The following is a 26,833-nucleotide window of genomic DNA, read 5'->3' as shown; positions in this document are numbered from 1 at the left end:
TGCTCAGTCGCTCAGTTGTGTCCGACTCTGCGACCCCGTGGACTGTAGCCTGCCAGGCTCCTTTGTCCATGGGATTTCCCAGGCAAGAATACTGGAGTGGGTCACCATTTCCTCCTCCAGGGCATCTTCCCCACATGCGTCTCCTGCTTTGGCAGGCGGGTTCTTAACCACTAGCACCACATGGGAAGCCCCTCTGTGAGGGCCTATTTTAAGAGTTCACACTTGAAGGAGATGTTCTGAGGACTTGTAGAGATGCTGCCGAGACTGGTTTCCTAAGAAACACTCAAGAAAGCACACCCTTGCGGTGATGCTGTTTTCAGAGCCCCCCTGCAGAGCAGGACAAGCTGCTGTGTCTGTGAGGCTCCCAGCATCATTGTCAACAGCCATGGCTCCACCTGAAACCTCTAGGCATCAGCCAGAGGGAGCTTTCCAAAGCACAAATCTGACCCTGGTCTTCCTCTGCTCAAAGCTCTTCCAAGGCTCCCTAGTGCCCTTCAAAAAGAGGGAGACCCTCAGCTTGGACTCTAGTCTCCGTGGGGTCTGACTGCTGCCTCATCTCAGAGGACACTCTGCGTCACATCCTCCGTTTTAGCCATGGTCACTGTGCCTCGATTCATTCTTTTCCTTTATACGTGTAACAAATATTCACTGAACACACAGTAAGTGCCAGGTGCTGCCCAAGGAGCTGGAGACACACGTGGAAGTGAAATAGGCAGAACTCCCTGCCCTCATAGAGCTGACATTCTAGTGAGGGAGCCAGTCCAGAACAGAGAAAGAAATAACGAAAAACAGTGCTGTTGGGGGAAAATAGCGCATGCAGTGGGGAAAGGAGTTTGGCGGTGGGGGGATTGCCATTTTATTTTTTTTGGCTGCACCGAGCGGCATGCGGGATCTTAGTTCCCCAACCAGGGGTGGAACCCGGGTCCTCTACATTGGAAAGCGGATTCTTAACCACTGGACCACCAGGGAAGTCCCAGCGGTCAGGCTTTTAACTGTCTGGGAGGGAAGACAGGTTGGGTGATAACTCCCCATTGGTTTTCCTTCCATCTTCCCCCACAGGCCCGGGCCCCTCCCTGCTCTCTCTCTACCCGGACGAGGACACGGCCCAGCCCAGGAGCCACTTTCAGCTAGCGGCAGGCTTGGCCCAGGCCAACTGAGTCAGGTGCTCTTCTCATCTCCTTTCTCCTCCCCAAGAAAGGATGTCAACCATGCTCCAAGCCGGCAGCCAACGCACAGGATGGCGGCGCCCAGAGAAGGGTTCCCTCTCCCCTCTCGGTGACCCCTGCCCGCCTTGGGCCTACCTCAGCCCCCACCCTTCCGCCCCCCACCATTTGGGGGCGCTCTGGGGTGGTCTCAGCTCAGTGACCTCTGGGAGGGGGTCCCTGGCCCCCTCCTGCTTCACTCAGGACTTCCCTTGAGGTTCTCAATCCTGGGTACCTCATCCTTTTCTTCAACTCTCTTGGCTTTATTTTCGGTAATTGGGGGTAGGGGAGGTTGAGGTTCAGATCTGTATTTCTGGGCTTTGGGGTGTATTGATAATCATATTCATGTTTCTTTCTATCCATCTTTCTTTCATTCTTATTTTTGTTGTTTTCATGGTATGTTTTTAATTGCTACAAATTGCCTGGGGTCTGTCTTTAAGAATGTGGGACTCTGATCTCCCCCTGTCATCATAAGTGTCAATGGGGAATGGGGCCCTCTGGGCCAGACCTAACTGCCTAACCACATCCTCCTCCACGCCCCATGACTTCTCATTGAGCCCTTCGTCTCCCAAGCAGCCACCTAGCTCTGCCCACACCTCTACTCTGGACTTCCAGCTGGTTCTAGCCTGATCTGGACACCAGCTCCAACACTGGTTTTCCTATCACAGGTGTAGCCTCCCGCCTCGGCTTCCAGACCATAAAACCTCCAACGCTTTCTGGTTCTAGTCCTCACTCAGCTTTTGACCCTCTGTGGTTCTAGACTGTGCTACTCCCAGCCTCCTCTGGTTCTAGACTGTACAACCTTCAACATTCTCCGGTTCTAGACCACAAACTTCAGGCCTTCTCTGGTTCTAGATGGTGTGCCCCCCCATCCATCTCTGGTTCCAGACTGCACGATGCCCAATGTGGTCCGCTTTAGCTCTCCCATCCTCCAGACCACTAGGATTCTAGATCTCTCAGTCTTCAGCTTTTTCTCATTCTGGAGTTCAACTTTCCAACTCTTTCTTCTTTACAGTCGCCAAATCTGTCTGGTTCTAAGGCTCACAACTTCCAACCCCCTCTGGCCCAGGACCACCAGAATCCTCTGCTTCTAGAACTCACTCTCTGCCTTCCTCTGGTTCTAGAGCCCTTCCCACACTTCTCCCTTGTTCCCAATGGCACATGCTCCCACTCCTGCTGATTCCAGCTCTTAAGACCAAAGATTTCCTCTGATGTTGTACCTCACAACCCCAAGCTCTCAGTTGGTGCTACTCTTCCTGATCTTTGATGCATTTCTTTCCAAATCCAGACTCTGTAACGTCTAGATCATTTTGATTCATGATGCCCAGCTCGTTCCTTTTCAACTCTAGACTTGAGACTTGCTTTTCCCATCAAAAGGAAGATATGAGTTTTATGTCTTGAACTTATAATTAGTACTTTCTGAACTAGACACCACATTCCAGTTCTCCTTCACTCTAGTCCTCATGATCTCTACCATGAGGTAGAGATTTACTGGTTCTGGACTATATATAAACCTCTACGTCTTGCAACTTACAAGTCTCTGATTCCAGATCTGGTTATCTCTCTCTTCTCTGGTCCTAGAAACTGGCTTTAAATGTCTTCTGATTTCAGACCTCATCCTAGAAATTCCCTTGGTTCTAGACCTTACAATCTCCAATTCCCTCTTATTCCACATTTTATGACTCCAAATTCCCCTGCATCTGGGACTCAGCCTTCAAACATCTTCTGATTACAGACCTTGCTTTATCAACTTTTCTGGTTCTAGACCTTATAGCTCTAAGCTTTGGGTTCTAGGGTTAAGCTCGCCCAAATCCCTCTAGTTCTAGACCTTGGTCTTCAGACTTTTTCAAATTCTAGTCTTTATTCTTTATCTCTAGTTCTAGATCTCACAGCCTCCCAACTGCCTCTGATTTCAGATCCACATTCTTGTGGTTCTAGAACTCAGCTGATTTTAGAATCTGGACCTTGCCCTGTAGATTCCTCTGGTTCCAAATCTTAAGACCTCTAACTCTTTGATTTCAGACCGCACCCTCCTAATTCTATTCTGGGCTTCCCACCCAACTCAACTAGCTCCAATTACTACTCTCTGTCTTAAGTCTTCCCATTCCAGATCCTGACCCCCCAGGTCCTTGGGCTAATGGACCTCTCTGTTCTCAGTCTCATATCCCTAAAAATTCTCTGTCCCAGACCCCCCTCCACTCCCCACCTCAGTCCTCCAGACATATACTTACCTTTACTTAACTCCAAGTATCTGGGGAACCCAGGGCTCCCTCACAATCCAGGAGACTTCCCCAGCCGCACAGGCACACGCACAGCCCAATCTACATATCGCAGGGTGGGGAGGAGGCCCGGACTTCTCAGTACTCTGCCACCCCGTGTTCCCGCCCCTCTCCAAATTCCTTTCTACGATGGTGCTCTTCTTGGTCTCCCACAGGATAAAGCCTCACTCTCTCCACCCAATTCACTCCCTTTTTTGGAAGGCACTTCTCATCGTTTCATCAAGAGATGGCCTGTCCAGATCGGTGCTATGTCGGGGGGAGAAGGATCTGACCCCTCTCTCCCTCAGGGGGTGACCTAGGCTGGGCTGGAGAGGGGGGAGGGACCAGACCAGCCATGCTGGCTCTGAAACCCATTAATCTCTAAACCTCCATAAAGATCTCGCCTTGATAGGCACCAGAGCTCTGTGTGTTGACTCATCTCTAGGGTTGCTGCCGGGGGTGTGAGTGCACTGGGTGTCCATTTGTGATTCTGCGTGTGACACTGTTCCTACGTAGGTCTCTGTAACGTCGTGTGTCTGGTGATGTTTTCGCTCTGTGTGGGTCGCTGTGGCATAGTTCTGTGGACCTGTGCATGGGGAGGGTTGTAATTCCTCCTGCGTGTATTAGTGTCTGGGTGAAATGATTCAGCCTTATGTGTGTTTCTCGTTACTTTGGATTTCTGTGTTCCTGAGTGTAGAAGGCATTGTGATTTTTTTTTTTTTGGTACCTGTGTGTTGTGATTCTGGATGTGCGTACAGGAGTTTGACAGTACAGTTCTATGTACTGGTGTTTATCTGTGTGACATAATTCTCTGTACTTGATTGTGCATGATGTGCATTGTGCATGTACTTGATCATACATCAAAGAGAGATTGTATGTCAAGATTCATGTGTACATGGGTGTGCCTGACCTGCCATGTCACCATCATAACTCCTCTCTTATGTTCCACAAAAGAATCTTTTCAAAGGAAGAAAACCACTTTTAAGCTTTGGCACTTGCTGGGCCCTCTGCCTTTCTCCCTTCCCTCCCTCCTCACTTGGGTATCTCCCACTTATACTTTAGATCTTCGTTCAGACATCTCCTCCTCCAAGAAGTCTTCCTTGCCTACTCCTGCTGGTTAAGGTCCTCCCATAACCTCCTGAGAGCTGCCCACTCCCCCCCTACCCCCGCCCCAACCATCAACTCTAGGTACTCTGTCCCACTTTGAGTACTTATAATGGAAAGGAGATAAAAAGTACTGTGTGTTAGGCCCCCTGTCACTTTACATATATGATCTTACCAAACTCTCCTGTGATCCTAAACAACAGGCAGTTATCTCCATTTTGCAGAGAATGAAACTGAGGTTCAAAGAAGATGATCACTTGGCCAAGGTCACACAGCAGGAAAGGGCTGAGCTGTATTTGAATTCAGGATTCAGATCCATTACAGCATCCCTCGCCCTCAAAACAATCAAAAATCTAACCAACAGGGTAGGCTCTGAAGCATAGAGACAGAGTAGAGGAGGAATGAAAAGCACAGGAATAAGGTGGGACAGGTTCATGTTCTGGCTCTGTGACTTTCTTATTGTATGACCCTGGGCAAGTGCATTGCCCTCTACCAATCTCAGTGTCTTTATCTGTAAAGTGGAGGTGATACTAGCTTGTAGCTTCTCGGGTGACTGTTGGCTGTGCTAGGGTCTAATTGCCAGGACAAGAAGCTTTGAGGGTGGGATAGCTCGTGCTATCCCCAGGAGGGGAGCGGGAGCAGAGCCTTAAAGAATTTATACTTTAGCATTGAGTAGTGGCTGTGGGCTTGGGAAAGGTGGCCCGGAAGGGTGTACAGTGAATGGGGATTGGGGATAGGAGTGGCATCTGGAAATGTTGCCTAAGGCTAGACTATTCAGGGTCTTCTAGCTCATCAGAAAAAGTCTCGGTTTTCTCCTAACGGCACTGAGGAGCCATGGAAGGCGGCTGAGTGAGGGGTGAGAAAGGAGATGGTGCAACAAACTTCTGAGTCTAGGGGATCCAGGGTACCTTTAGTTAATAACTTAGAAACTCTGACCCTTTCTTCTGTCGGTTTGAGAAACTGCCCATTTTCCAGAGAGGGATAAGTGAGGCCCTGAAGAGGATGAGAAGATTTGTTCAAGGTCACACAGGTACTTGACAATAGGGCTAGACACCCCCGGCTCGGGTTCCGCGTCAGGGACAGTACTGTCACAAAGAAAAGCCACACCCACCAGCAGCGTTCGCAAACCACCTACCATCCGGAGATGACGGCAGGGAGAGCCCACTCTAAGACCCCGAGAAACTTCTGTGGCTCGGAACACGGAACTTTGGGACCAGGGGCCACGCCGGGCCTTTTTGCCCGCGCGCCCCTTTTCGCCTCCCTCATTGGCTCATTCTAGGAAGGGCGCCGTCGGAGGCCGTCTGGTCACCTTGTCCTCCGCGCGCTCTACGGCGAAACGACCCTGCGCAGGCGCGCGAAGGGAGCTTTCGGGGCCCGCGCTTTACGACACTTGTGCAGCAGCGGCAGCGGCAAGTCGGCACTCCTTCGCGACGATTCGGCCGGGTGCCGCTGGAGGCCGTTGCCAGGGTGGGGGTCGCTTTGCGGCATGGCGATGGCGGAGGGCGAGCGGACTGAGTGTGCTGAGCCCCCCCGGGACGAGCCCCCGGCTGATGGCGCTCTGAAGAGGGCAGAGGAGCTCAAGACGCAGGCCAACGACTACTTCAAAGGTGCGCCCGCCCTGGAAGGAGTGAGGGAGGGTGGAGAGCAGCCCCAAGTCAAGGGGTGCCGGGCCCGCGCGGAACCATGGCAACGCGGAGCGGCAGCCTGGGCGCGGGGCAGGCACTACCAAGTGACCGGGCGTGGGGAGGGCGAGGATGGCGCTACCAAGGGGCGACAGAGGGGGCTCCGGAGAGAAGGGGTGATACCTGGAAGTGGCGAGCGGAGCGGGTGCTAAGTGGGGAGACCGAGGAGGGCGCTTCCAAGTGTGAAACGGGAGGGGGACCGGAATGGGAGCACCACCAAATGTGAGACCCCAGAGGTGTCAGCTTATGGCGCGACCTGAAGAGGGCGCTACCAAGTCGTGACATGGGGCGGAGGAGTGATGGCGCTACCAAGTGGGGAGACTCCAAGTGGAGAGGCACCAAGTTGGGGGAAGGGGGGGAACTGTCCCGGTAGAGCAGGCGGTCGTAGGCATGGGAAATAGATCATTAGATAGGAGGGCCAGGAAGGAGGAGATTTGAGGTTACTCCAGGAGAGGGAAGGTTCTGGGGGTAGAGGTGAGGCAATCCAAGACTCGTATGACTTAGGATCTTAGGAAAGTAGGGTGTGGGTGCACCCATTCATTCATTGATTCGGTCCGTTTATTGAGCATCCGCTGCGTGCTGAGGACTGTGGTTAGGTACACAGCAGCAGGTGACACAGATGTGGCCCTGCCCTTAGGTAGTTTGTAATTTAGCAGAAGAATCAGACATTGAGCAAACACACAGAGAAATAATAAAATACTTAAAAGCTGTGATGATTCCTTCGGAAAACCCCCAACAGAGACATAGAGAATAAGGGTTGGAGGCCACGACCTTAGAGAGGTTGGGGAGGGAAGGCCTTACTGAGGAAAAGGCATTTAAGTTTCAGAGGACAGTTGGGAAGGAGTGTCCCAGGTGGGTGGTGCTGCCTATGCAAAGGCCCTGAGGTCGGAAATGAAAGGAGACTGGCTGGCTTGGCTGGAACTTTAACAAGTTAGCAGGGAAATAGATACAAGATAAGCTTAGGACAGGGGCCAGATATCTTAGGGTTTCATAAGTCACTGCACAGACCAGTTCGGATTTGACTCGACTCTCCCAGAGGGGCTCTTGAGTGGAGAGATGGACCAGCCTGGAACTCTCTAGTGAGGAATTTGGGCAGGATCAGCCTCTGGGTGGACTGCAACAGCCTATGGGAATGGAGGAAGTCGCCTTGGAAAAGAAGGGGCTTAGGGTAGAACCTTAAGGAATTCTAGTAGTTAGAACTGAAGAGGCTGCATTGGAGTGGTCCTTGAGGTGGAAGGAAAATCAGGAAAGCTGAGAGAAAGGAGTGCTTCTGGAAGGAGGGGATGTGCCTGAGGTGGGATACCGCAAAAGCCAGCACCGAGCATTGATCGTTGGATTTGGCTCCGTAACATGTTGGTGGTAGCCTTGACCCAAGCAGTTTCTAGGGGATGATGGGGCTGGTAGCCAGAGGGGAGGGCGCTGAAGAGTGAATGGGAAATGAGGAAGTGGAGACAGCCAGTGTTGACAGGGGTCTTGAGAGTTTTGGTTCTGAGGGGGAGTGGAGAACTTGGGGGTGGGGGGTGCTGCTTTTTTTTTTTTGAAGAGCAGAAGAGACTAAGACTATAGACCAATAGAGTTGATCCTGAATGAGAGAGAGGAGGCTCATAGCAGAGGGCCCTGGAGGTGGGGTGTGGCGTGGGAGGGATCTCGAGCCTTAGCGGAGAGCTAGTCTCTGGTGGGAAGGTCAGGTCAGACTGGAGCAGTGAGAAGGAGCTGGGACTGGTGAGAGGTGAGGCTGGAGGTAGACCCTGGAGGCGGGTCAGGGAGTGTGGATGTCATCGCGAGGGTGGCAGGAAGCCATGGGACATTTGAAGAGAGGAGCAACATGGGCTGCTTAGCAATGGAAGGGGATCCCCCAGTGGCCTTGCAGAGACCGGACCCAAGGACAAGGCTGGAGACCCGGAAAGAGAGTAGGATGGTGGACAGGTGAGTGGTGCCCACCGGGCTGGAGAGACAGAAGCCGACTCAAGAAGTGTTTCAGAGGGAGAGTGATAGCGGTCACCTGGAGAGAGGGAACCCCAGGAGGGAAGAGCAGGATGCCAAAGGCCCAGAGGTGAGCCGAGCACTGAGGAAGTGAGCGGGGCTGGAGCCTGAGAGGCCAGAGTTGATGGTGAGGCTGCAGGGGGAGCCTGAGCTTCCCGCTTGGGGACTCTGAGGAGGCAGGGATGGTTCTGGGCGGGAAAAGGACGGGATTGGGTTTGCGGCTTTAGAAAGACCCCTCTGGAGGGGAAGGACTGGGGGCTGGAAGAGCTTGGGGGAGACTGAGGCAGGACCCTGGACAGGAGAGGATGAAGGCCAGACCAGGCAGAGATGGGCAGTCGGGATAGATGTGAAAGAAGAGATTTGAGAGACTTTCTGGAGGTTGACCTGACAGAACAAGGTGACTGCCTGGCTTTGAGGGTTGACAGATCAGGTGTCCCTGCCAGGGCCCAGTCTCCAGCATGGGGCAGTGTGGAAGGTGAGACTGATCCTGAAATGGGGCATGAGAAGAGTGGCAAGCATGGAGGCAGATGCTGAGATGAGGGGAGAATTCTGGGAAACAGTGGGCCTTCCGGAGGGGCTCCTTGCCCCCCCAGGACCTGGGTTCTGAGCTCTGGGAGACCTGAGACTGGGCAGGTAGCCAGCGGCGCTGGCACTGAGCTGGAATGGAGGGGGATGCCCCTCCTGGTCCAAGCCCCTTGCTGTCTGGCAGGCAGCTGTAGGCACAGGCCTCAGTCCCAGGGGTCAGGGGAATAACAATAAAAAGATTAATTACAGCTCGCCTTAATTGAGCCCCCGCGGGGGCCAGGTACACCACTTTGTCTAATCCTCCCCTGGGCGCTGGGAGGCAGGCAGGAGCGGCCCTGTTTGTTTTATAGAGGAAGCTGAGGTTCCGAGAAGTGAAACCGCTTGCTCAAGGTCAGAGTGTGCGAACAGCATGGCCCGGATATCCCCCTTCCTCACCACGTGCTTGGCTCCCACATTCAGAGTCCTTACCCACAGCCCTACCTGGAGCCGTCCTGGCCCCGGGGCGGTGAGGGGGGAGACGAGGGCCCCCAGGGGCTTGCAGGACCCTAGCTGGTTGACCCCTGGGAACTCAGGCCAGATCCAGAGGCCCCAGTGGGGAAGAGCCTGGTCCCTCGTGTCATTCACCCCTCTTCCCCTCTGAGCCTCATTGCCCCCCACCGCCTTCTGTATAAAGACAGGGGTTCCGTTTAACCCCCGAGGAGGCCCCTGAGTCCAAGACTTCACGCGGTTAAGGGCTCAGGCTGCCCGGGTTCAAATCTTGTTTCTTTGTCTTACCTGCGGTGTGACCCCTGGGAAGACCTTAACTTCTCTGTGCCTCACTTTTCTCGTCTCTAAAATGGGGCCTCCCTTGAGGGTTAAGTGCACTCTTATTTGTAGAGCTGGGCTGGGATCTGGTGTCGATAGCTGTGTGAAGCCCAGGCCCCTCCCGTTTCCTTTTTTCTAGTCTCTTCCCTTCAGTGAGTTGTTCAGTCAGTTCTTTTATGAGCATCTGCTGATCGCTTTCTCGGCTATAGCCACATTTCATCTGGGAGTTCCTTTAACCCTCACAGCCAGCGCATGAGGCGGGACCGGTTGTGCTTCCCACATTTCAGATGAGCAAGCTGAGGTTCAGAGAGGGGAGGCTATCTGTCCAGGATCTCATGGTCAGGATCCTTAGAGCCTGATGTCAGGCTCCCCACCCCATGCCCAAAGGTACGCGGCAGGCACGCTGGCCGCCGGCCTCTGGAATCTGGCCAGGAGGCTGGAAGGAGCCCTCTTAGGTGTTGGCATTCCAGGGAGGGTCGGTCAGACTCGGCTGGCTCGTTCCGCCCCGGCATGTTTCTGAGAAGTCCTGGGCCTGCCCACCAGGGCTCACGGTCCTGGGGAGACACACCCATCACCTAACGGTGACTGCCCAGAGAGGGCAGGCCTGGGAGAGCAGAGCCTTGGGGCGGGGGCCGCCCAGAAAGGTGCCTGACCCCGCCTGGGTGTCAAGGAAGGCTTCTCAAAGGAGGTGACATCTGAGCCATTTGAAAGGTTGCCAGATGTTAGCTGCGGAAGGGATCGTTGTTATATTGTCCTGGCACCTCCCAGCACCTGGCTTCCTTACCTACTGTTGGTGTGTCTGTCTTTCTCTTTCTTTCCTACCTTCCTTCTTTCGTTCATTCAGGAACCACTCATGGAGCTGGGAGTCCTCTTCCGTTCTTTTCTCCCGACTCCTCCTCCTCTGAGTCTCAGCCTCAGCATCCCCTCTAGGTGGCCCCAGCCACAACACTGCGGGTGTCACGGTCTGAGGGCTGTGATCTGTGTGTGGTGTGTCCATCCCACCCTCCAGCTGGATCGTGAGCCCCTGGACAGCAGGCCGGGGTGGGCTGTGTCCTCAGACAGGGCCAGGGTCAGAGTAAGACAGACAGTGCCCCTGCCCTTTCAGGACTTAAGTTCACACCGGGAGGCTGGGCAGTAAGCAAACACGACACGGGAAAGTCCTGTTTTCTCAGATGCCTCTGGGGAAAGGAACAGTGGGAGTTAGGGCAGGAGTTCTCATTTTAGGCTGCGGTTGGGAGGACTCTCTGAAACTTTAGCCCAGAGTGGGTACGTAAGTTGCCCCGGGACACACAGCTCGCTAGGAGCAGAGCAGGGATGGGGCCCAGGCTGCCTGCCCCTGTGCCCGTGTCTGCCCCATGCCGGTCTCCCCCAGAGGCCGCCTGGTACGGAGGAAGAACGTGGGAGTCCACGGCGCTTGGCCTGACTCGGAATCCCTGTCTGCCACTTGCCGGGTGACGTGGTTTCCCTCTTAGAGCCTCATCTGGAAAGTGGGGCTAACGCAGCTGTCCTCGGGGTGCCATGAGGGTTCAGTGCAGGGACCCGTGTACCAAGAGCCCCACAAGGCACCTGGCACACCACGTCCCCCCAGGTCGGGCGTTCCCCCTGGCTTTGGTCTCCTGCCTGTTTAACAGCCACGTGGACCAAGACAGCTCTGCAGATACAGACTGAGCGTCTGACCTTGAACGAAACCTCTGTGGCTTGCTGTAGAGGGAGCACCAGACGGTGCTTATGCCGTGGGGACATGTGGATGCCCCGGGTCGGGATGTAACGTGCAGGGCACAGCCATGGCGCATTTCAAATAAAATGGACTTTTCCCCTTGGCCAGATGTCACGTCCTGTCGCTGCACCCTGCTCTGGCTGTGGACTTCGGGATGCGTCCTGCCAGTCCCCCTGCCCTCACCTCCTACCCTCCCCAGGCTCAGCCCGCCCCAGACACACCACCCTCTTGCTGGTGCTAGAACTCTGTGCTCTCCTCCCCAGTACCTTTGCACCTGCTGTTCCTTCTGTGGGGAATGCTCTTCCTCTGGTCTGCTTTATCGCTTCCTTTGAGTCTCTTTGATGTGTTGCCTTCCTGAGACTAAGTAGGTCCCTTTTCTGTCCCCACTTCCTGTTTTACTGGAACCCCTCTTTGGGCTTGTATAATTGTTTTGGGGCTCAGGGCAGACTCAGAGTTGCTGATTACCATCTCAGGGCTGGCACTCACTAACATACCCTCTCCGGGGCACATTCAGAATGCCCTCCGGAAGTCCCAGAGGAAGTGTTGCCCAGCTGGGGCCTTGGTGGGCGATGGTTGGGTGGGCAGGTATGTGGAAGTGATTTAGGGAGTTAGGGATTTGGGCTTGTGCTAGGGTGGGACAAGTCAGGAAGGGGAGCGGGCTGGAGAGACGTTTCTGAGCTCCATTCTGGGCCTGAGTTTCTCCATCTGTAAGTGGGGGGACTGGCCAGCACCCAGCCTAGGACCCCTGCTGGCTGGGGGTGGCACCCTTGCCTCATACCCCGCCCCCCGCCCCTGCATCTTCACAGCCAAGGACTACGAGAACGCCATCAAGTTCTACAGCCAGGCCATCGAGCTGAACCCCAGCAACGCCATCTACTATGGCAACCGCAGCCTGGCCTACCTGCGCACCGAGTGCTACGGCTACGCGCTGGCCGACGCCACGCGGGCCGTTGAGATGGACAAGAAATACATCAAGGGCTACTACCGCCGGGCTGCCAGCAACATGGCGCTGGGCAAGTTCCGGGCCGCCCTGCGTGACTACGAGACGGTGAGTGGGCCTGAACCAGGCTGGTGCTGGGGGCCAGGCAGGGCGGGCCGGGGCCTCCTCGTGCTTGGCCAGACCTGATGGGCAAGGTGTGAGGAGGCTGTGCACACATTTACTCACCGCTCGCTCATCCAGCACATGCCAGCTGGGTTCACAGCCCAGCTTGACCTTGGGAGAGGGGCGAGGCCTCTCTGTGTACTCTTCCCCATATCTGTGAAATGAGGGGGCAAAGACCTGCCTCTTGGGGTTGCCGTGAAGAGTAAACGAGCCTCTGCTTTTCAGGCATTTAGAACAGCACCTAGCACGTAGTCGGCACATGTAATTAACTATCCTGATTATTGTTGTTATTACTGTTGGTGAACAAGAAGCACACAGCCCTTCTGGTGGAGCTTATAGTTTGGAGGAGGGCAAAAAAATGGAGCTGTCATTGGGAGGGCAAACAACCATTGCAGGTGAGGATGTGGGCCTGGGAGAAAGAGAACAGGGCGAGATGCTGTAGAAGGACAGCACACGGGGGTGTGTTTTGATGAGGTGACGAGGGAGGGGACCCAGAGGACAGCAGGGACTGGCCAGGTCACTCGCTCATCCACCGCTCCCGCTGCTGTCACTGCTCTGGTCGTTATAGGGGAAGGCCTCACAGAGCACGCCTGCATGCCAGGCTCGTCCCCTCCCCTTCACGTCAGCCGGCTGAGTGACTTGTGTGGCAGCCCTGTGAGGCGGGAACTATGGTTACCCCCATTGTACAGATGGGGAGACTGAGGCCCAGGAGGCTCAAGGCCCGCCCACCTGCATGCAGCTGTTAAGCGGTGGAGCTGGGGTCTAAACGCAGGCAGCCCAGCCTCCGGCCGGCGTCTTCCCCCATCCAGAGAGTCGCTCCTTGAGAGCAGGGGTTCTCTTTGTTCTGGGACGCTCCCTGGGACGGTGGTTGACACCCAGCAGGGGCTTAGCGTTTGTTGAATGAATGATTGTCGTGCCCCCCCCTTACACGCGCACACAGCCTCACTGCCTCCTTTCATTTCCTCCGTCACACGCTCTGAGCAGCTTCTGTTGTGTCAGGCAGGACAACACGGGAGGCCAAGAGCTGTGGACTGCGGTTGGAAGGGGCAGGTCACACGGCCGGGGCAGGCTGCTGGCCGCCGGCCCCGAGAGGAGGGCGGCCTTCAGTGCAGGTTCGCTCCGAGCCCTGGGCCAGGGCACCTGTTGCAGGGCAGGCAGGGCAGAGGCAGGGAGGAGGAGAAGATTTAGAGCCCGGGAGGTGGAGTGGAGGCGGGGGCTGGGATGACCCCCCAGGAGGATGGTGGAAGGAGCTGCAAAGCGGGGTCCTGACAAGCTTGGACTCCCCGGCTGTTCTGAAGCCGGTCCCCTGCCTGGGCCCGGGGTGTCCACATTTGGCGGTGGTGCCGAGAGGCGTGGCCACCTCCTGGGTGGCTGTCGGGCGCTGCTGAAGTGGTGTGAGAACAGGTCACGGGGCCTGGAGGGCTCAGTAATGAGTAACTCAGGAGGGCAGTTGGGGTGGGTGGGGGCAGGTCTCCAAAGCGGGGGAGGGGCTGGGGAGAGAAGGAAAGGGGCAGAAGATGAGAGGAGCCCCAAGTGCAGATCTGCACGGGGTCTTCCCTACTAGGTTGCAGGGCTGTCTCCCCAAGGCCCGGAATGGAGGTTTTCTCACTGCTTGATCCAGCCTGGGGCCTCGCAGTGCATACTCCTGGAGTCTGAGATGGTCACTTCCAGCCATCTCGCGGGCATACACAGCTTTATCCCGGCCTTGCGGGATTCGTAGGGGCTGGGTTACGGCCACTTTCCCTTTGGGGGCTCTGCCAGCAGCCCTGGGGATCCCCTGCATGAGCCTGAGGTCCTTGCCAGCCTGGACCACCCGCCTGCCTGCAGGCTGTCCTTTCTGACACATTTCATCAGACTCTGGGTGCAGGCAGAGGGGCCAGCCTCGGGCAGGTCCCCATGCAGGCTCTACTTCCAGAGCCATTGTGTGGTGACACGCTAGGGATTCGCAGAGCATGGGCCCAGACCCCTCTTCAGTCTTGGCACTGCTGGAGGCGGAACCAAGACACGACCTTGGTTAGACAGCATCACGTGGCCTGGCTCTGAGGTGAAGGGCCTTTCCTTTCTCAGCCTCAGTTTCCTTGTCTGCATGCTCACTGCGGGCCCAGCTCTGTTGTGAGCGCTTTACGTGCTTTGTACATGAAGGAAAACGGATTTACCATTTTACAGCACAGAAACTGAGGTCTGGAGAGACGATGTCCCTCCTCCAAGGTCGCCCAGCAGAGACGAGAGGCGTGAACCCAGAGTCCATGCTTATAACGCTCAGTGGGCTGTTTGAGACCAGCACTTCTGTCTTCATCAGATAGACTAGAGAAGTCAGCAGTTCATTTTGGAGGAAGTACACATATGTGTGTGTGTGTACGAATATTTTTCATTTGTGTGAGTACGGGTGTGTATTAGGTGTGAATTCTTACCTTGAGTCATGGTCTCCAGTCTGCAGGCCACTCATGCAGGGGCTGGATTCACCGGCTCCACGGTCAGAACGCCAGGCCGTGAGCTGTGTAGCTCTGAGCGCTTTGGATCTCCTGCCTCGGTGGCCTTGTGAGGACTCAGTGAGAGTAGGGCCCCCACTCAGGGCACTTTCTGGGTGTGCTTTCTCTTGGGGGTGTCTAGGAAGAGCCCACGGCCCCCCAGGAAGGGCTGTGTGCAGACACAGGGTCTTGTTAGGGGCTGGGGGCTTGGGGGTGTCTCCACTCTGCTCCGCCTCCAGGGCAGGAGCTGATTGCCCCTCTCCAGGTCCGTGTTGAATCCCCCCACCAACGCCTCTCCCTTGTCTCCAAGTTCATTCTTTCAGGGGGACCCTGGCTCCAGGATTCCCGCCCCTTTACGGGTCCTCTTCTCACAAGATTCTACCTGTGTTCTGTCCTGTCTGCAGCTGGAGCTCAGACAGTCACGAGGGCCCAGGCTGGGTCCGGGGGACTCCGTCTCCACTCCCGACCTGCCCCCTGGACTTCCTGGGTTTGGAGGGTTTGCAGTCCCATGTGATGCCGCTGGAGGTTTTACTGCGGAAACAGGAGTGAGCGTGGTTACCAGGCGCCACCCAGACTTGCTGGGGACGTCCTGTCGCGTGGAGCGTGTGCTCTGGGTCACCTTCCTGAACTCTACAGAGCTCCCGTTTCCCAGATACATGCCGGCCCCATGGCATCATGTGGGGTCACGAGCCCATGTTACCATATCATCGGTCTGAGTCCCTGGACTTACAGCCCGGGAATACTCGCGGCTGAAACCACTTTGGAAAAACAGCTGTTTATTCTATGAGTGTTGTGGTTTCACATGCAGGTATAAGGAGTAAGGCAGAGCCCCCACCGCCCCTCTCCCCCAATGACATGCCTGGCATCACTGTCACAGGATGCTGACCGGACACAGCCCAGACCCCACTTGCTGTGAGATCCCTCTTCTTAAAGAGAAGTCCAGCATTCAGTTCTGAGCCAGCAGGCCTCGGGGCCTCCCGCCGCTGCAAGACCTGGAGGCAGACCTGGAGGCCTGGCTCCAGAGCCTGCTCGTAAGACCCGGACCTGCATCGTGTCCCTGGAAGGCGTGTCTGGCGCTGTGGGGACTGTGGCAGTAGGTGGGGAGGGGTCCTGTCCGAGCGTGTGTGGTGGGACCAGGATCTTCAGCAGGGAGAGAATGGAATCCTGGCTTCCTGGGTCAGTGACTTCACCTCTCCCAGCCTCAGTTTCCCTGTCTGTCCCTGAGGTGGAGCTGTGATGACATCACAGAGAGCTGCTCTGAGGAGAAAGTGAGCGAGGTCTTCGCTTACAGCCTCAGGCACAGAGAAAGCTTAGCTGTGCGCTGTTACTGCTCCGTTCCTTTGTTCCCGGGGTCATCAGTGTTTGCTTCTGGCCGCACCCCGGCCCGCGAGCTCTCTGAAAAGAGGGCGCTGGCTCAGAGGAAATGCTTAGTGGGGCATCCGCCCACTTGGGGCGCTCCTTACACCTGGGACACAGCCTCAGCCCTGCCCTCGTGGCCACGGCCACCTTCCACTGGGGAGGTAGACCCAACTCCTGCGGTGCTCAGGGCTGGGGCGGAGCGATGAGGGGGAGCCCAGGGCCCTGTGGGAGCCCAGGGCGGGTGCCTGACCCAGCCTGGGAGATAGAGGGCGGGGGCAGGGGGCTGAGACCTGGAGGAGGAGGAGGCAGGGCTGAAGAGTCACTGAGGGTGGACGTGAGGTGTTCTGGGCCAGGGGTACCAGCCTGCAGGTGAGAGGGGGCTGTCATGTTTGGGGACTTGTGGCTTTGGTCTGGCTGGTTCACGCTGGGCAAGCAGGGAACGCAGAGGGCTGGGCAGGCCCTCGTGGGCCAGGCGGAGCCGCAGTTTGGATTTCATCCTTGGCCGTGGACTCCTAACCTCTGCTTGTTGGGAAGTACTCCAGGGACTGTCAGGGGCCACCTCTCTCCCAAGCCTTGCGCCACACCCCACCGCAGGTGGAGGCACCTGGCAGGGTGCCTTGGCCCGAGCCTGCCCTGACCCGGCTTCCTGCCCCCACACCTGGTCTGCACGCCCGTTCTTGGGGGTGAGCCACACTGACCCTCGGGGCTCATCAGCAAACACCTTTGCCCCGGCTTCTGATGCAGCCAGGCTTTCCACCAGGGTGCGTTCGCTGCCTGGCACCCACGTTTTCTGCACTGTGGCACAGGGCTGTGGGAGCCCACTCCTGGGGAGGCCAACGGAGGGCAGGTCAGGCAGGATCCACTGCTAATTACAGGAAGAGTTACAGGTAACTGAGGCTCAGAAACGTGAATTCATTTGCCCAAGGTCACCCAGCACGTAAGTGGCAGAGTTGGGGTCTGAATGCAGCCCCCGCTCCCTCTGTACTTGGAGGATCAGAGTCTGTAGGAAGCGAGACGGAAGGGAGGGGAGGGGACAGGTTCCTCTTCCTGGGACCTGAGTGTGTCCCATGGCCAAGCGCCCAGTGCTTCCTGCATACGATCCCGTGTCATGGACGCGGCAGCCTGTGAAAGGGGCCGTGGGTGGCCTGTGCTGCCACACGCCCTTCGCAAGTGTTTGCTCGTTCTGTCCTCCTGGCAGCCTCGGGGTTCATGCTTTGTCACCTCCACCTTCCTCAGGAGGGAACCAAGGGAACTCACTGGTCCTGGGTCTCCGGCCCGAGGTTGACCCCGGGCGCCTGACCACCAGGTGCCGGCAGCTGCCTGCAGAGCTCGGGCTGCACGCCAGGCCCGTGCTGGTTCCTGATCCTCCCCAATAGCCTGTCACCTCCCCCACCTCATAGATGAGACAACTGAGACTCCGGGTGGATCCAGCCCACGGGGACCTCTCAGCCCCTCTGGTTCCAGCAAGGAAGCTGGAGCAGGGCCAGTTTTATTTTGATGATGGTCAGAGCTGCGGTGTATTAAGGAGCATCTGAATGGGTTAATATGTTTTCCCTCCCGGCAGCCCTGTGTGGGCAGCTGTCGCGCCCAGTTTAGGGACACAGAAACCAAGACCTAGACGGGGAGCGACTCCAGGCTTGCACCCCTTCTCCACGGGACTGGGTGCTCTGCTCAGTGTCCGTGGAGCCCTGGGCCAGGCTAGCCAAGGGCAGTCATGGTGCCCCCGCCTCCCAGTGACCCCTCTGCCCCGCGCCTCGCCTGGGGGCTGATGACTCTTTCCTTCCTTCTGTCCTCTCTTGCCCACCTTGCGTACCAGGTGGTGAAGGTGAAGCCACATGACAAGGATGCCAAGATGAAGTACCAGGAGTGCAACAAGATCGTGAAGCAGAAGGCCTTTGAGCGGGCCATTGCGGGCGACGAGCACAAGCGCTCTGTCGTGGACTCACTCGACATCGAGAGCATGAGTGAGTCGGGCCCGGGTGCCCCGCTGTGCCCGTCCCAGAGCCTTCCTCATCCTTGCCTGGGCCCTGTGTTGCTGTGCGTGCTGGGCGCCTCTGGTCCCTGCGCCCCCACGCTGTCTGTGCTCCTGGAGACCCTGCCGTCCAGCCTGGGGGCTGGAGGGCCTGGGTGTGGGCGAGCTTCCTTGCCGTATCCGTCCTGCAGTTGCACCACCCGTCATGGGCCTGACTTGTCCCTAGGTCCTCTGGGCACTCAGAGGCATCTATCATTCATTCCACGGGTGATTATTGGGTCCCTACTGGGTGCCACCATTGTGGGCACTGGGGATACAGCTGTGACCCGCACAGCCCCTGCCCCCTGGAGCGGGTGTCCTAGTGGGGAGAGAGGACGGATAGTCAGTTCACGTGTTAAATGCTAGCGGATCAAGTCCGGGGGAGAGGCTGCCAGAGAGGGAGTGCCCTGTAGGCGGGAGGTCAGGGAGAGGGCCTGTGAGCCCACCTGAGCAGAAGGGGCCGGCCGTGAGAGGCCCCGGCCAGGGAGCGGAGTCTTCAGCCCGTCCCCTCTCAACCTGTGTGTCTAGCGCCGAGCCTGCCCCGTGCCTGGGGGCCAGGCCCCACTTCCCATCCTGACAGTGGCCGCGGCCCCTGACTCTCCTCCCCCCTTCACACGCCAGCCATCGAGGATGAGTACAGTGGGCCCAAGCTGGAGGACGGCAGGGTGACAATCACCTTCATGAAGGAGCTCATGCAGTGGTACAAGGACCAGAAGAAGCTGCACCGAAAGTGCGCCTACCAGGTAGCACCCCCCAGAGCCCGGGACCCGGGGTAGCCTCAGGGCGCTGGCCCAGCCTGAACCCCGCCACCACGGGGGCGCAGGAGCAGGGCGGTCCCACCGGCTGGCGCTTGCTGAGCCCACGGTGTGCCGGGCACCCTGCAGATGAATTCTTCATCTCCAGCATTTCCATTGGTTACTTTTTAATAGCTTTCGTCTCTCGGCCCCATATGTTCATGCATGTCATTTACCTTTTCTGTGAGATCCTTCAACACATTTTCCACACAGTTATTTTAAAGTCTCTGTCTAGATCTCCCACCATCTGGGTCATCTCTGGGTCCGCTTCCGTTTGTCTGCTCTTCCCGTCTTAGCGCTTTTTTCTCGTGGGCCAGACACTTTGTGTAGAAGCACAGTAGCGATGGAGACAGATACTCTCCTGCAGACACGGGCAGGCCCTGCTCTGTTGGGCTGCCAGAGTGACGGGCTGTGTCCGTCCCCCCTGCAGTTCAGGGGCAGCTCGAGTTGGAGCTGGCTTCAGAAGTGTCCAGAGGGGAGCCAGGACTCCCCGGGGGCGGAGCTCGGGATCTTCGCCCTGCCGGAATCCCAGGGATGCCTTGTACGCTCTCAGGTCTCCAGCTTACGGAGCTGTAGGAAAGTGCTCTGATGTTCAGCCCTGCTGCTGGGGTGTCTGAAGGGCGCTCTGCTCTCAGTCTCGCCCCCACGTTTGTGCCTCAGGTGGCTCCTGTCCACCACGTCGCCTCGCGCCCTCTGTGTGGCCATGGGAAAGAATGCACAGGCCTGGGCGGAGGCCTCTGCCGCAGGGCCCCCTAGGCTCTGGCGCGCCCGCTCCCCTCTCAGCCTGGCCCTCCTGCTGCACCACCGGGGGGAGCACAGCCACCGTCGCTGTCCCAGGGAAGAGCTGGTCGCCTCCCTGTCTTGTAGTTTGACTCATTTAGGTTTCTTTGAGTCCTCACTGTGAGAGGTTTCAGCGTGTTCTTTGTTTTTTCTTTTTTCTTCTTGTTTCTTGGCTTGTTTCCATCATTAAGGCAAGAGTGACAGTCTTTCGTAACTTTCTACATTCTGACCGGAAGTGGATACCTCCTGCTTTTCTTTGTTAGCACTGTTTTCCCAACTTTTCACTTAGCAAATTGTTAAACCCACAGAAAAGTCAAAAGACCAGCACAGTTAACGTCCATAGCCCCTTCACTTAGTCACGAGTTATTAACGTGTTGACACTTTGCTTTATCTTTCTATGTATATGCACGTGTACACACACACAGTATTTTCTTTTTTTCCTTTTTCCTGAACCATTTGAGGATAAGTTGCATCATAACCTGTGTCCCCTAACAACAGGACATTCTACTGCATGACTATAGTCATTCCCACCTTGGAAATTCGGTGGTGAGAGAATAACACTGGCTGACGCAGACGGCCCGCAGGCCAGCCGCTGCTGCCCACGTGGCCAGGTGTGCATGCCGCTGCCGAGTCTGTCTTCAGTCCACAAGGACTAGTACTGTGTGTTTCCAGGCTGATGGTTTAGCTTTCCCCAGTTTTTTTCCCCAAACATCCTTTTCAGCTGTTCTTTTTTTTTTTTTTCTAATCCAGAATCCATTGAGGGATCAACGATTGCATATGGTCTGCTGTTTTACTTTTTTGTTCATTTAGAGCAGCCTCATGCCTTTTGGGGAGATTTTTGTGACTTTGACACTTCCATGTTTGCAAGCCAGCTATTCTCTTAAACGTTCTGTATCTGGATTCATCCCACGTGGTTCTGCCTGATGCTGATCGTTTTAAGAGAAACGGAGAATCTGGGTTTTCCCATGAAATACTCCTGATGTTTTAATGCTGCATAGCCCACTCAGGTCACAGGCTCTGTTCCCAGCGGGCACGTGCTCGGCTAGGCCTCCCCTCCACCCAGCAGCATCTCCTGGCCAGTCTGGTCTCCCCGGGGTCGGGGTGGGCGGCTGGCCCTCCAGCGGGCCCCGCTCACAGCCTGCCCTGCCTTCCAGATTCTAGTACAGGTCAAAGAGGTCCTCTCCAAGCTGAGCACGCTCGTGGAGACCACACTCAAAGAGGTGCGTGCTGGGGGCGGTATGCGGGCGGGCGGGCAGCTCCCTGGCTGGGGAGGGCCCACGGAGCTCAGAAACTCACAAACGCCCCCCTCAACCTCCTCCCCAACCCCTGGCTTGGTCTCCCTTCCTCCCACCCTGTGTATCTCCTGTCCCTCTCCTCCCCTTTGCATTTCGTGCTCCCCGCCTGTGTCTGTTCCATGGTTCTTCTCACTCCACTGTGACCTCTCACCCCTCCTCTCCCCTCTGCCCCCTCCACACGTCTCTCTCTGGGCCCCTCCCTCTCCGGCGGCCTCTTTTCTTCCAGACAGAGAAGATTACAGTGTGCGGGGACACCCACGGCCAGTTCTATGACCTCCTGAACATATTTGAGCTCAACGGTTTACCCTCGGAGACCAACCCCTACGTATCCTTCCTCAGAAGGGCCAGCTCCTCCTCCCCGGCCTCTCCTCCCAAGTGTGGAGTACAGGAGGGAGAGGACTCCCTGCCTGAACCTGAGAAGGGAGAGGCCTGATGAGCACCCTGGCCCCAAGCCGGGCTGGAGCAGCCGCCGGCCTTGCTCTCCAGGCTCCAGGGCCAGACAGGCCAGGGCTGGTGCGCGCCTGCTGTGACCTGGGCATGAAGCCAGTGCGTCCAAGCCCTGGCTTCTCCTCGTCTTGAAACAGGGCTGGATGTGTGTCCTGCTGAAGAGTGAGTACGTGAGGGTGGGGCAGCCCTGCCCACGCCTGGCTTCCCTCTTGGCCGTGCCGTTTTCCGGCTGTGCAACTTGGGCAGGTCTCTTCACCTCTCAGTTCCTCAGGTTTGTCGTTTGTAAAATGGATCTGCCTCATCAGGCTACTGAGACGGGTAGCGTGTTCATACCTGGGATGAACACAGGCTCGGGGGCCCCGGTCCTCATTGTATAAGTATTTGCTCATGTTAGGATAATTGTTCCATGAATGGCCACTGGACGGGGCTACCAGGCCCATGTCCCGATTGCCCTGTGGCTTTGGGCCTGTATTGCAGGGAGAGCTGAAGCCGGCTAACCGCCTAGGGTCTTTCCCTCTGCCGTCAGTTTCCCTAAGAAGCAGGCGAGATTGGGGACCTTGGTACCTCCTGAGGCTCAGAGGGGCCAAACTACTGGGTCAGACCCAAAAAGTGAGGAGAGCCCAGGTGCCCCGAGCCCTGCTGGCGTTCTTGGCCCCAGGGTAGTGCCAACAGGAGCAGGGTTGGAGGGGCTAGGGAGGGAGCACTCCCCCTTGTTTTCCTTAGCAGGGCAGATATTTAATGGCGACTTTGTGGACCGTGGCTCCTTCTCCGTAGAAGTGATCCTCACCCTTTTTGGCTTTAAGCTCTTGTACCCAGATCACTTTCACTTACTTCGAGGTGAGCTGGGGGGTCAGCATGGGGTCTGGGGTCAGTGGGGGTCTGGGGTCAGCGCGGGGCCCTGGGCAGGGCTTGTGCGGGATAGCGATTGCAGGCGTGTTTGTTTTGTGTCTTCACTGAGACCATGCATGGGGCCGCCCTGGCAGGTTGGGCAGGTTGGGCACTGGGCACCAGCATGGCGTTAGTGGAGTTCTGTGGGCCCCGGTGAGGACTTTGGTCATGGGGGGCCTCTGAGCAGAGGAGGGTCAGGGGCCATCTCTGGTATTAATAGAACCTTGTGGGCCTCCGTGTGGGGAACAGACCAAGGGCTGAGAGAGGGAGCAGGGAGACTGGTGGTAGCTGGACCCAGGTGGGAACAGTGGTTGGATGCGGACTCGCTTTTTGAGTAGAGCCTGAGTGTCTGCTGGTGGGCTGGATGCAGATGTGAGAGAAAGAAGGGGTTGGAGGGGGACACTCCCGAGTTTTGGCTGGAGCATCTGGAGAGCTGCTGCCACTGAGAAACTTGGGGTGACGGGAAGAGCAGAGTATAGGCTGGAAAGTGGGGAGCTTGGATCTGGATGTGGCTGTGAGGCGGAGAGGAGATGTCTAAGAGGCCTCCGGGGGCTATAAAGTGGGGTTCCTCAGCGTATGTGTGGCGTTGGGCTGGGTCAGCTCACCAGGGAGTGAGGACCGAGGGGAGACCCTGCCTGCTGAGAGGGGGGACAGTGCAGAGGAGATGCGGCAAGGAGCGGAGGAGAAGCGGGATGGAGTAGGGGCAGGGGCTGGACTGGGGGCTCTGAGACGCACGAGGCGGTCCGGTGGCGGAGACTCCACACTCGCAATGCAGAGGGCCCAGGTTCAATCCCCGGTCAGGGGACAGCCGTGCTGATGCCCCTGGGTTCACGTCCAGGTTCAAGGAGTTCTCGCAGTGCTCCTGGCACGTGGCATAGATCCCATGAGCGCCTACTGCAGGCCTCCTTGGAGGAGGCGGCGCAGAGCTGGACTCAAACAGTCCGGACTCAGCAATTGTGGGGGGCCTGGCTGCTCCCTGGCCTCCCCTGGCCCCAGAGGGAGGAGGACGGCTTCTGGTGGGAAGGTAGACGCCCAGGCACAGGGCTGGCCCACAGCAGGCACTGCAGGGGCGCCTTTCTTCCGCTCCAAAAACCCCCCCTTTGCTTGATGTTTCTAGCATGATAAGTGTGGCTGGTCCTTTAAGAAGGAATCCGAGTCTCAAGGGGACAAGGGATGTGCCTCTGGTCACTTAGGGTTGGGACCAGGGCTGGACCCATGGTGATCAGGGCCAGCCTAGGCCTTGTGACCACACACCTGTGGATCTTCTCGGCCCGTCCGCCCCTCTAGACAGAGGACTGAGAACAGCGTCTCCACCTCGCGGGGTTGCTGGGAAGGACCCGCGAGCTGCTGCGTGGATGCCACTGGCTGGGGCTGCCGGGCGGTCCTCCTTGGCCTCGGCTGGGGTCTGAGCTGGAGGGCGCCCCGCCCAGCAGCGGGATGCTGAGGTTTCTCTTCATGCTGCTGTCGGCCAGGCAACCATGAGACGGACAACATGAACCAGATCTATGGCTTCGAGGGGGAGGTGAAGGCCAAGTACACAGCCCAGATGTACGAGCTCTTCAGCGAGGTGTTCGAGTGGCTCCCGCTGGCCCAGTGCATCAATGGCAAAGTGCTGGTGAGGCAGGCTCCCCGACCCGGCCGCCACACGAGGCTGCGAGGCAGAGCGTGGGGGTGTGGCCGGCCCCTCCCCTCACACTGCTGTCCCCCCTGAACCCCAGATCATGCACGGGGGCTTGTTCAGTGAAGATGGCGTCACCCTGGACGACATCAGGAAGATCGAGCGGAGTCGGCAGCCCCCAGATTCAGGTGACCAGGTGGCCAGGGACAGCCTCACCTTCCTGTCCTGCATGTTGGGTCCGTGCACCTCCCTCGTGGGGTGGTGCTGGCCGGGGAGCAGGAGTGTCTGCAGCCGTCATTTATTTAACTCCCTCCAGGGACCTCCCGGGCAGTCCAGTGGTTCGGACTCCATGCTTCCACTGCAGAGGGCCGGGTTCCATCCCTGGTCGGGGAATTACAATCCAGTGTGCTGCGAGGTGCAGCCGGAAAAAAAAAATAAACTTAAAAAAAAAAATACTCCTTCCAGCTTTGGGGGTCATACAGATTGAATGGGGTCTCGTGGGGAGGTTGGTGGGGAGGCCCGTGGTGGCCCAGAACCCTGCCTCAGGTGCCCTGTGACCTCCGTGGAGGGTGGCATCCTCGCCCAGCCCCTGACGCTCATCTCTCTCTCCTCCAGGTCCCATGTGCGACCTGCTCTGGTCCGACCCGCAGCCGCAGGTCAGTCTGCCCGGGGCTGTGGTTGGCAGGTGCGGGCTGTCGGCAGGGCGGGCGGGGCAGCGGGGAGTAGACGCCCTGAGCTGCGTGTCTCCCCAGAACGGGCGCTCGGTCAGCAAGCGGGGCGTGAGCTGCCAGTTCGGGCCCGATGTCACCAAGGCCTTCCTGGAGGAGAACAAGCTGGATTACATCATCCGCAGCCACGAGGTCAAGGCCGAGGGCTACGAGGTGGCGCACGGCGGCCGCTGCGTCACCGTCTTCTCTGCCCCCAACTACTGGTGCGTCCCCACCCCCGCCTGCCGGGCGCTCTTCGCAGCCCACTGGTTTTCTTTTCTTTTCTTTTTAACGTTTCATGGTAGGAAATTCCAGAGATACATCAGATACTGTAATGAACGCCCACATACCCGTCACCCAGGTTCAACAATTACCGACTCTCACCCCACCCCCACCCCCACCGTGGGCTCTTGGGAAGCTAACCCCAGGCGTCCTGTCTTCCTCAGGGCGTTTCTGAAGGAAGGAGCTCTTCTGTACATAACAGTGATGACCACTGTCAGTCCTTCAGGTCGTCTGAACCCCGCCAGGGTTCCCTTTCCCCACATAGCCCTCCTCAGTGTTTCTTTCCAGTTGATTGCTTCCAAGCAGGACCCGTGGTCCGCAAGTTCGAGTTCCCCGTCCGTCTTGCCCTCCGCTTTGCTAGTGTTTGGTTGAAGAAGCCAGAGTCTCCCATGCTCTGGACAAGACCAGAGACTGAGTCCATCCCAGCTGGCCGGTCACCACGCTCCTCTGTGCCCCGTGTTGCCTGGTGGTTAGAGCCAGGGCGTGGTTGGATCTGGGACCGTTTTGACCTGAGCCCTGCCTCCACCCTCTGTCCCTGCTGGCACTGCTCCCCGGGCCTGCTCCTCCCGGCACCCAGCCCCCTCCAGGCTCTCTCTCCTTCATCCCTACTCCTCTTTCTGGGCTCCCAGGGCCCCGCTCCACCTCGATTCCTCTCTCCTGACATCTGTGTCCCTGTCTTTCTGTCCGGGACCCTTCTCCCTGCGCGTTCATCCCCCAGCCCCTCCCAGCCTCTGACTGACCACACGGCCCCTCTGCTCTTGTCCCCGCAGCGACCAGATGGGGAACAAAGCCGCCTACATCCACCTCCGGGGCGCTGACCTGCGGCCCCAGTTCCACCAGTTCACAGCAGTGGTGAGTCCACCCCCAAGCCTGGGCCAGAGCGGAGAGCCGTTCTAGGGGCGGGAGGCAGGGCGGCGGGGGCTGGTTTCTGCCTCTGGGGCTCCGAGGACCCGCCTCCCGCCCCAGCCCCGCTGCCTGCCCGTTTCTGTATCTGACCCTGTGCCTCTGGTTTCGCAGCCTCACCCCGACGTCAAGCCCATGGCCTACGCCAGCACGCTGCTGCAGTTAGGGATGATGTGAGGCCCGCGTGGCAGGGCCCTGCTCCCCATCGACCCCAGGCCCGGCCCAGGGCAACGTTGGACCCCCTTTTACTTTGTAAAGTTTGTATTTATTCCCCTTTAGGTTTGCAGAGGGGGTGGGGGGCTGGCCACATGGTCTGCTCCCCCGACAAAGAAGACGGAGGTGGAGAGGCTGAGGGTGGGGCGCCGACCGGGCATTCTGGAGGAAGGCCAGCACAGCCGTGGGGGGGTGGGGCCCAGAGGCTTCCCCGCCCCCCTTACTTGCATGGCCCCTCCCCTGCTAAAGCAATAGGGCCCCGCCATAGGAAGACCCCTGGAAGGAGGGTCGTCAGGGAGGCCTCACCTGCACCCCCCTCCTGGCAGCCCCAGGGTGGGGCTCGGCTGGGGCGCACCCCCTTCCCCAGCTATTTTATGTCTGTAATTAAATATGTTAAAATAAAGTCATTATTGTAAGTCAGCTCGTCTCAAACAGTGGGGCCTTGGGAGCTGCTAGCATTGGGATGACCACTTCATAGGGGACCTGAGGGATGCCATGAAGGCCTACCCCCTCGCCTCTCATCTCCCTGGAGCTGGACAGGCCTGTCCTGGGGCTACTTGGCCAAGGAGCCCCTGTGTCTGCTGTCCTGGCAGGCTCCTGGGGGCGAGTTCTGCCGCCTGGGACAGAGAACCCCATCCACAGTTCACGTGCGGGCAGGAGCCCCAAGCCCTCACCCCTGACCAGCGAGTGT

At 57.7% G+C, this 26,833-nt stretch overlaps 2 protein-coding genes across 4 annotated transcripts in view; both read left to right on the top strand.

The window, feature by feature from the left end:
* The window catches only part of HIF3A (hypoxia inducible factor 3 subunit alpha), a 31,560-nt gene extending 27,680 nt beyond the window's left edge, over positions 1-3,880 (top strand). For all 3 annotated transcript variants that reach the window (XM_070387474.1, XM_070387475.1, XM_070387473.1), the window contains one exon: positions 1,060-3,880. In XM_070387474.1, the coding sequence (XP_070243575.1) occupies positions 1,060-1,157 (98 nt within the window). In that variant the 3' untranslated portion in view covers positions 1,158-3,880. The remainder of the gene's footprint in view (positions 1-1,059) is intronic.
* A 2,027-nt stretch (positions 3,881-5,907) lies between these two features.
* Positions 5,908-26,562, top strand: PPP5C (protein phosphatase 5 catalytic subunit). Its single transcript, XM_070387476.1, has 13 exons — positions 5,908-6,171; positions 12,082-12,323; positions 18,021-18,168; positions 18,837-18,958; positions 20,944-21,009; positions 21,311-21,409; positions 22,263-22,368; positions 23,892-24,034; positions 24,138-24,225; positions 24,653-24,693; positions 24,790-24,968; positions 25,797-25,878; positions 26,044-26,562. The coding sequence occupies exons 1-13, from the start codon at positions 6,051-6,053 to the stop codon at positions 26,104-26,106; spliced, it is 1,500 nt and encodes a 499-aa protein (XP_070243577.1). The 5' UTR covers positions 5,908-6,050; the 3' UTR covers positions 26,107-26,562.
* Positions 26,563-26,833: the final 271 nt, after the last annotated feature.

Source organism: Bos mutus, chromosome 18, assembly GCF_027580195.1.
Source record: "Bos mutus isolate GX-2022 chromosome 18, NWIPB_WYAK_1.1, whole genome shotgun sequence".
Classification (NCBI taxonomy): Eukaryota; Metazoa; Chordata; class Mammalia; order Artiodactyla; family Bovidae; genus Bos; species Bos mutus.
The sequence above is the reverse complement of the archived record's forward strand: the minus strand, read 5'-3'. Positions and strand labels throughout refer to the sequence as shown.

Bases quoted from the DNA above. Each gene is read 5' to 3' on its own strand.
- PPP5C (XM_070387476.1), top strand. From the start codon at position 6,051: ATGGCGATGGCGGAGGGCGAGCGGACTGAGTGTGCTGAGCCCCCCCGG. The intron at 24,035-24,137 runs GTGAGGCAGGCT...CCTGAACCCCAG, and splicing joins GCATCAATGGCAAAGTGCTG to ATCATGCACGGGGGCTTGTT. The intron at 24,694-24,789 runs GTCAGTCTGCCC...GTGTCTCCCCAG, and splicing joins GGTCCGACCCGCAGCCGCAG to AACGGGCGCTCGGTCAGCAA.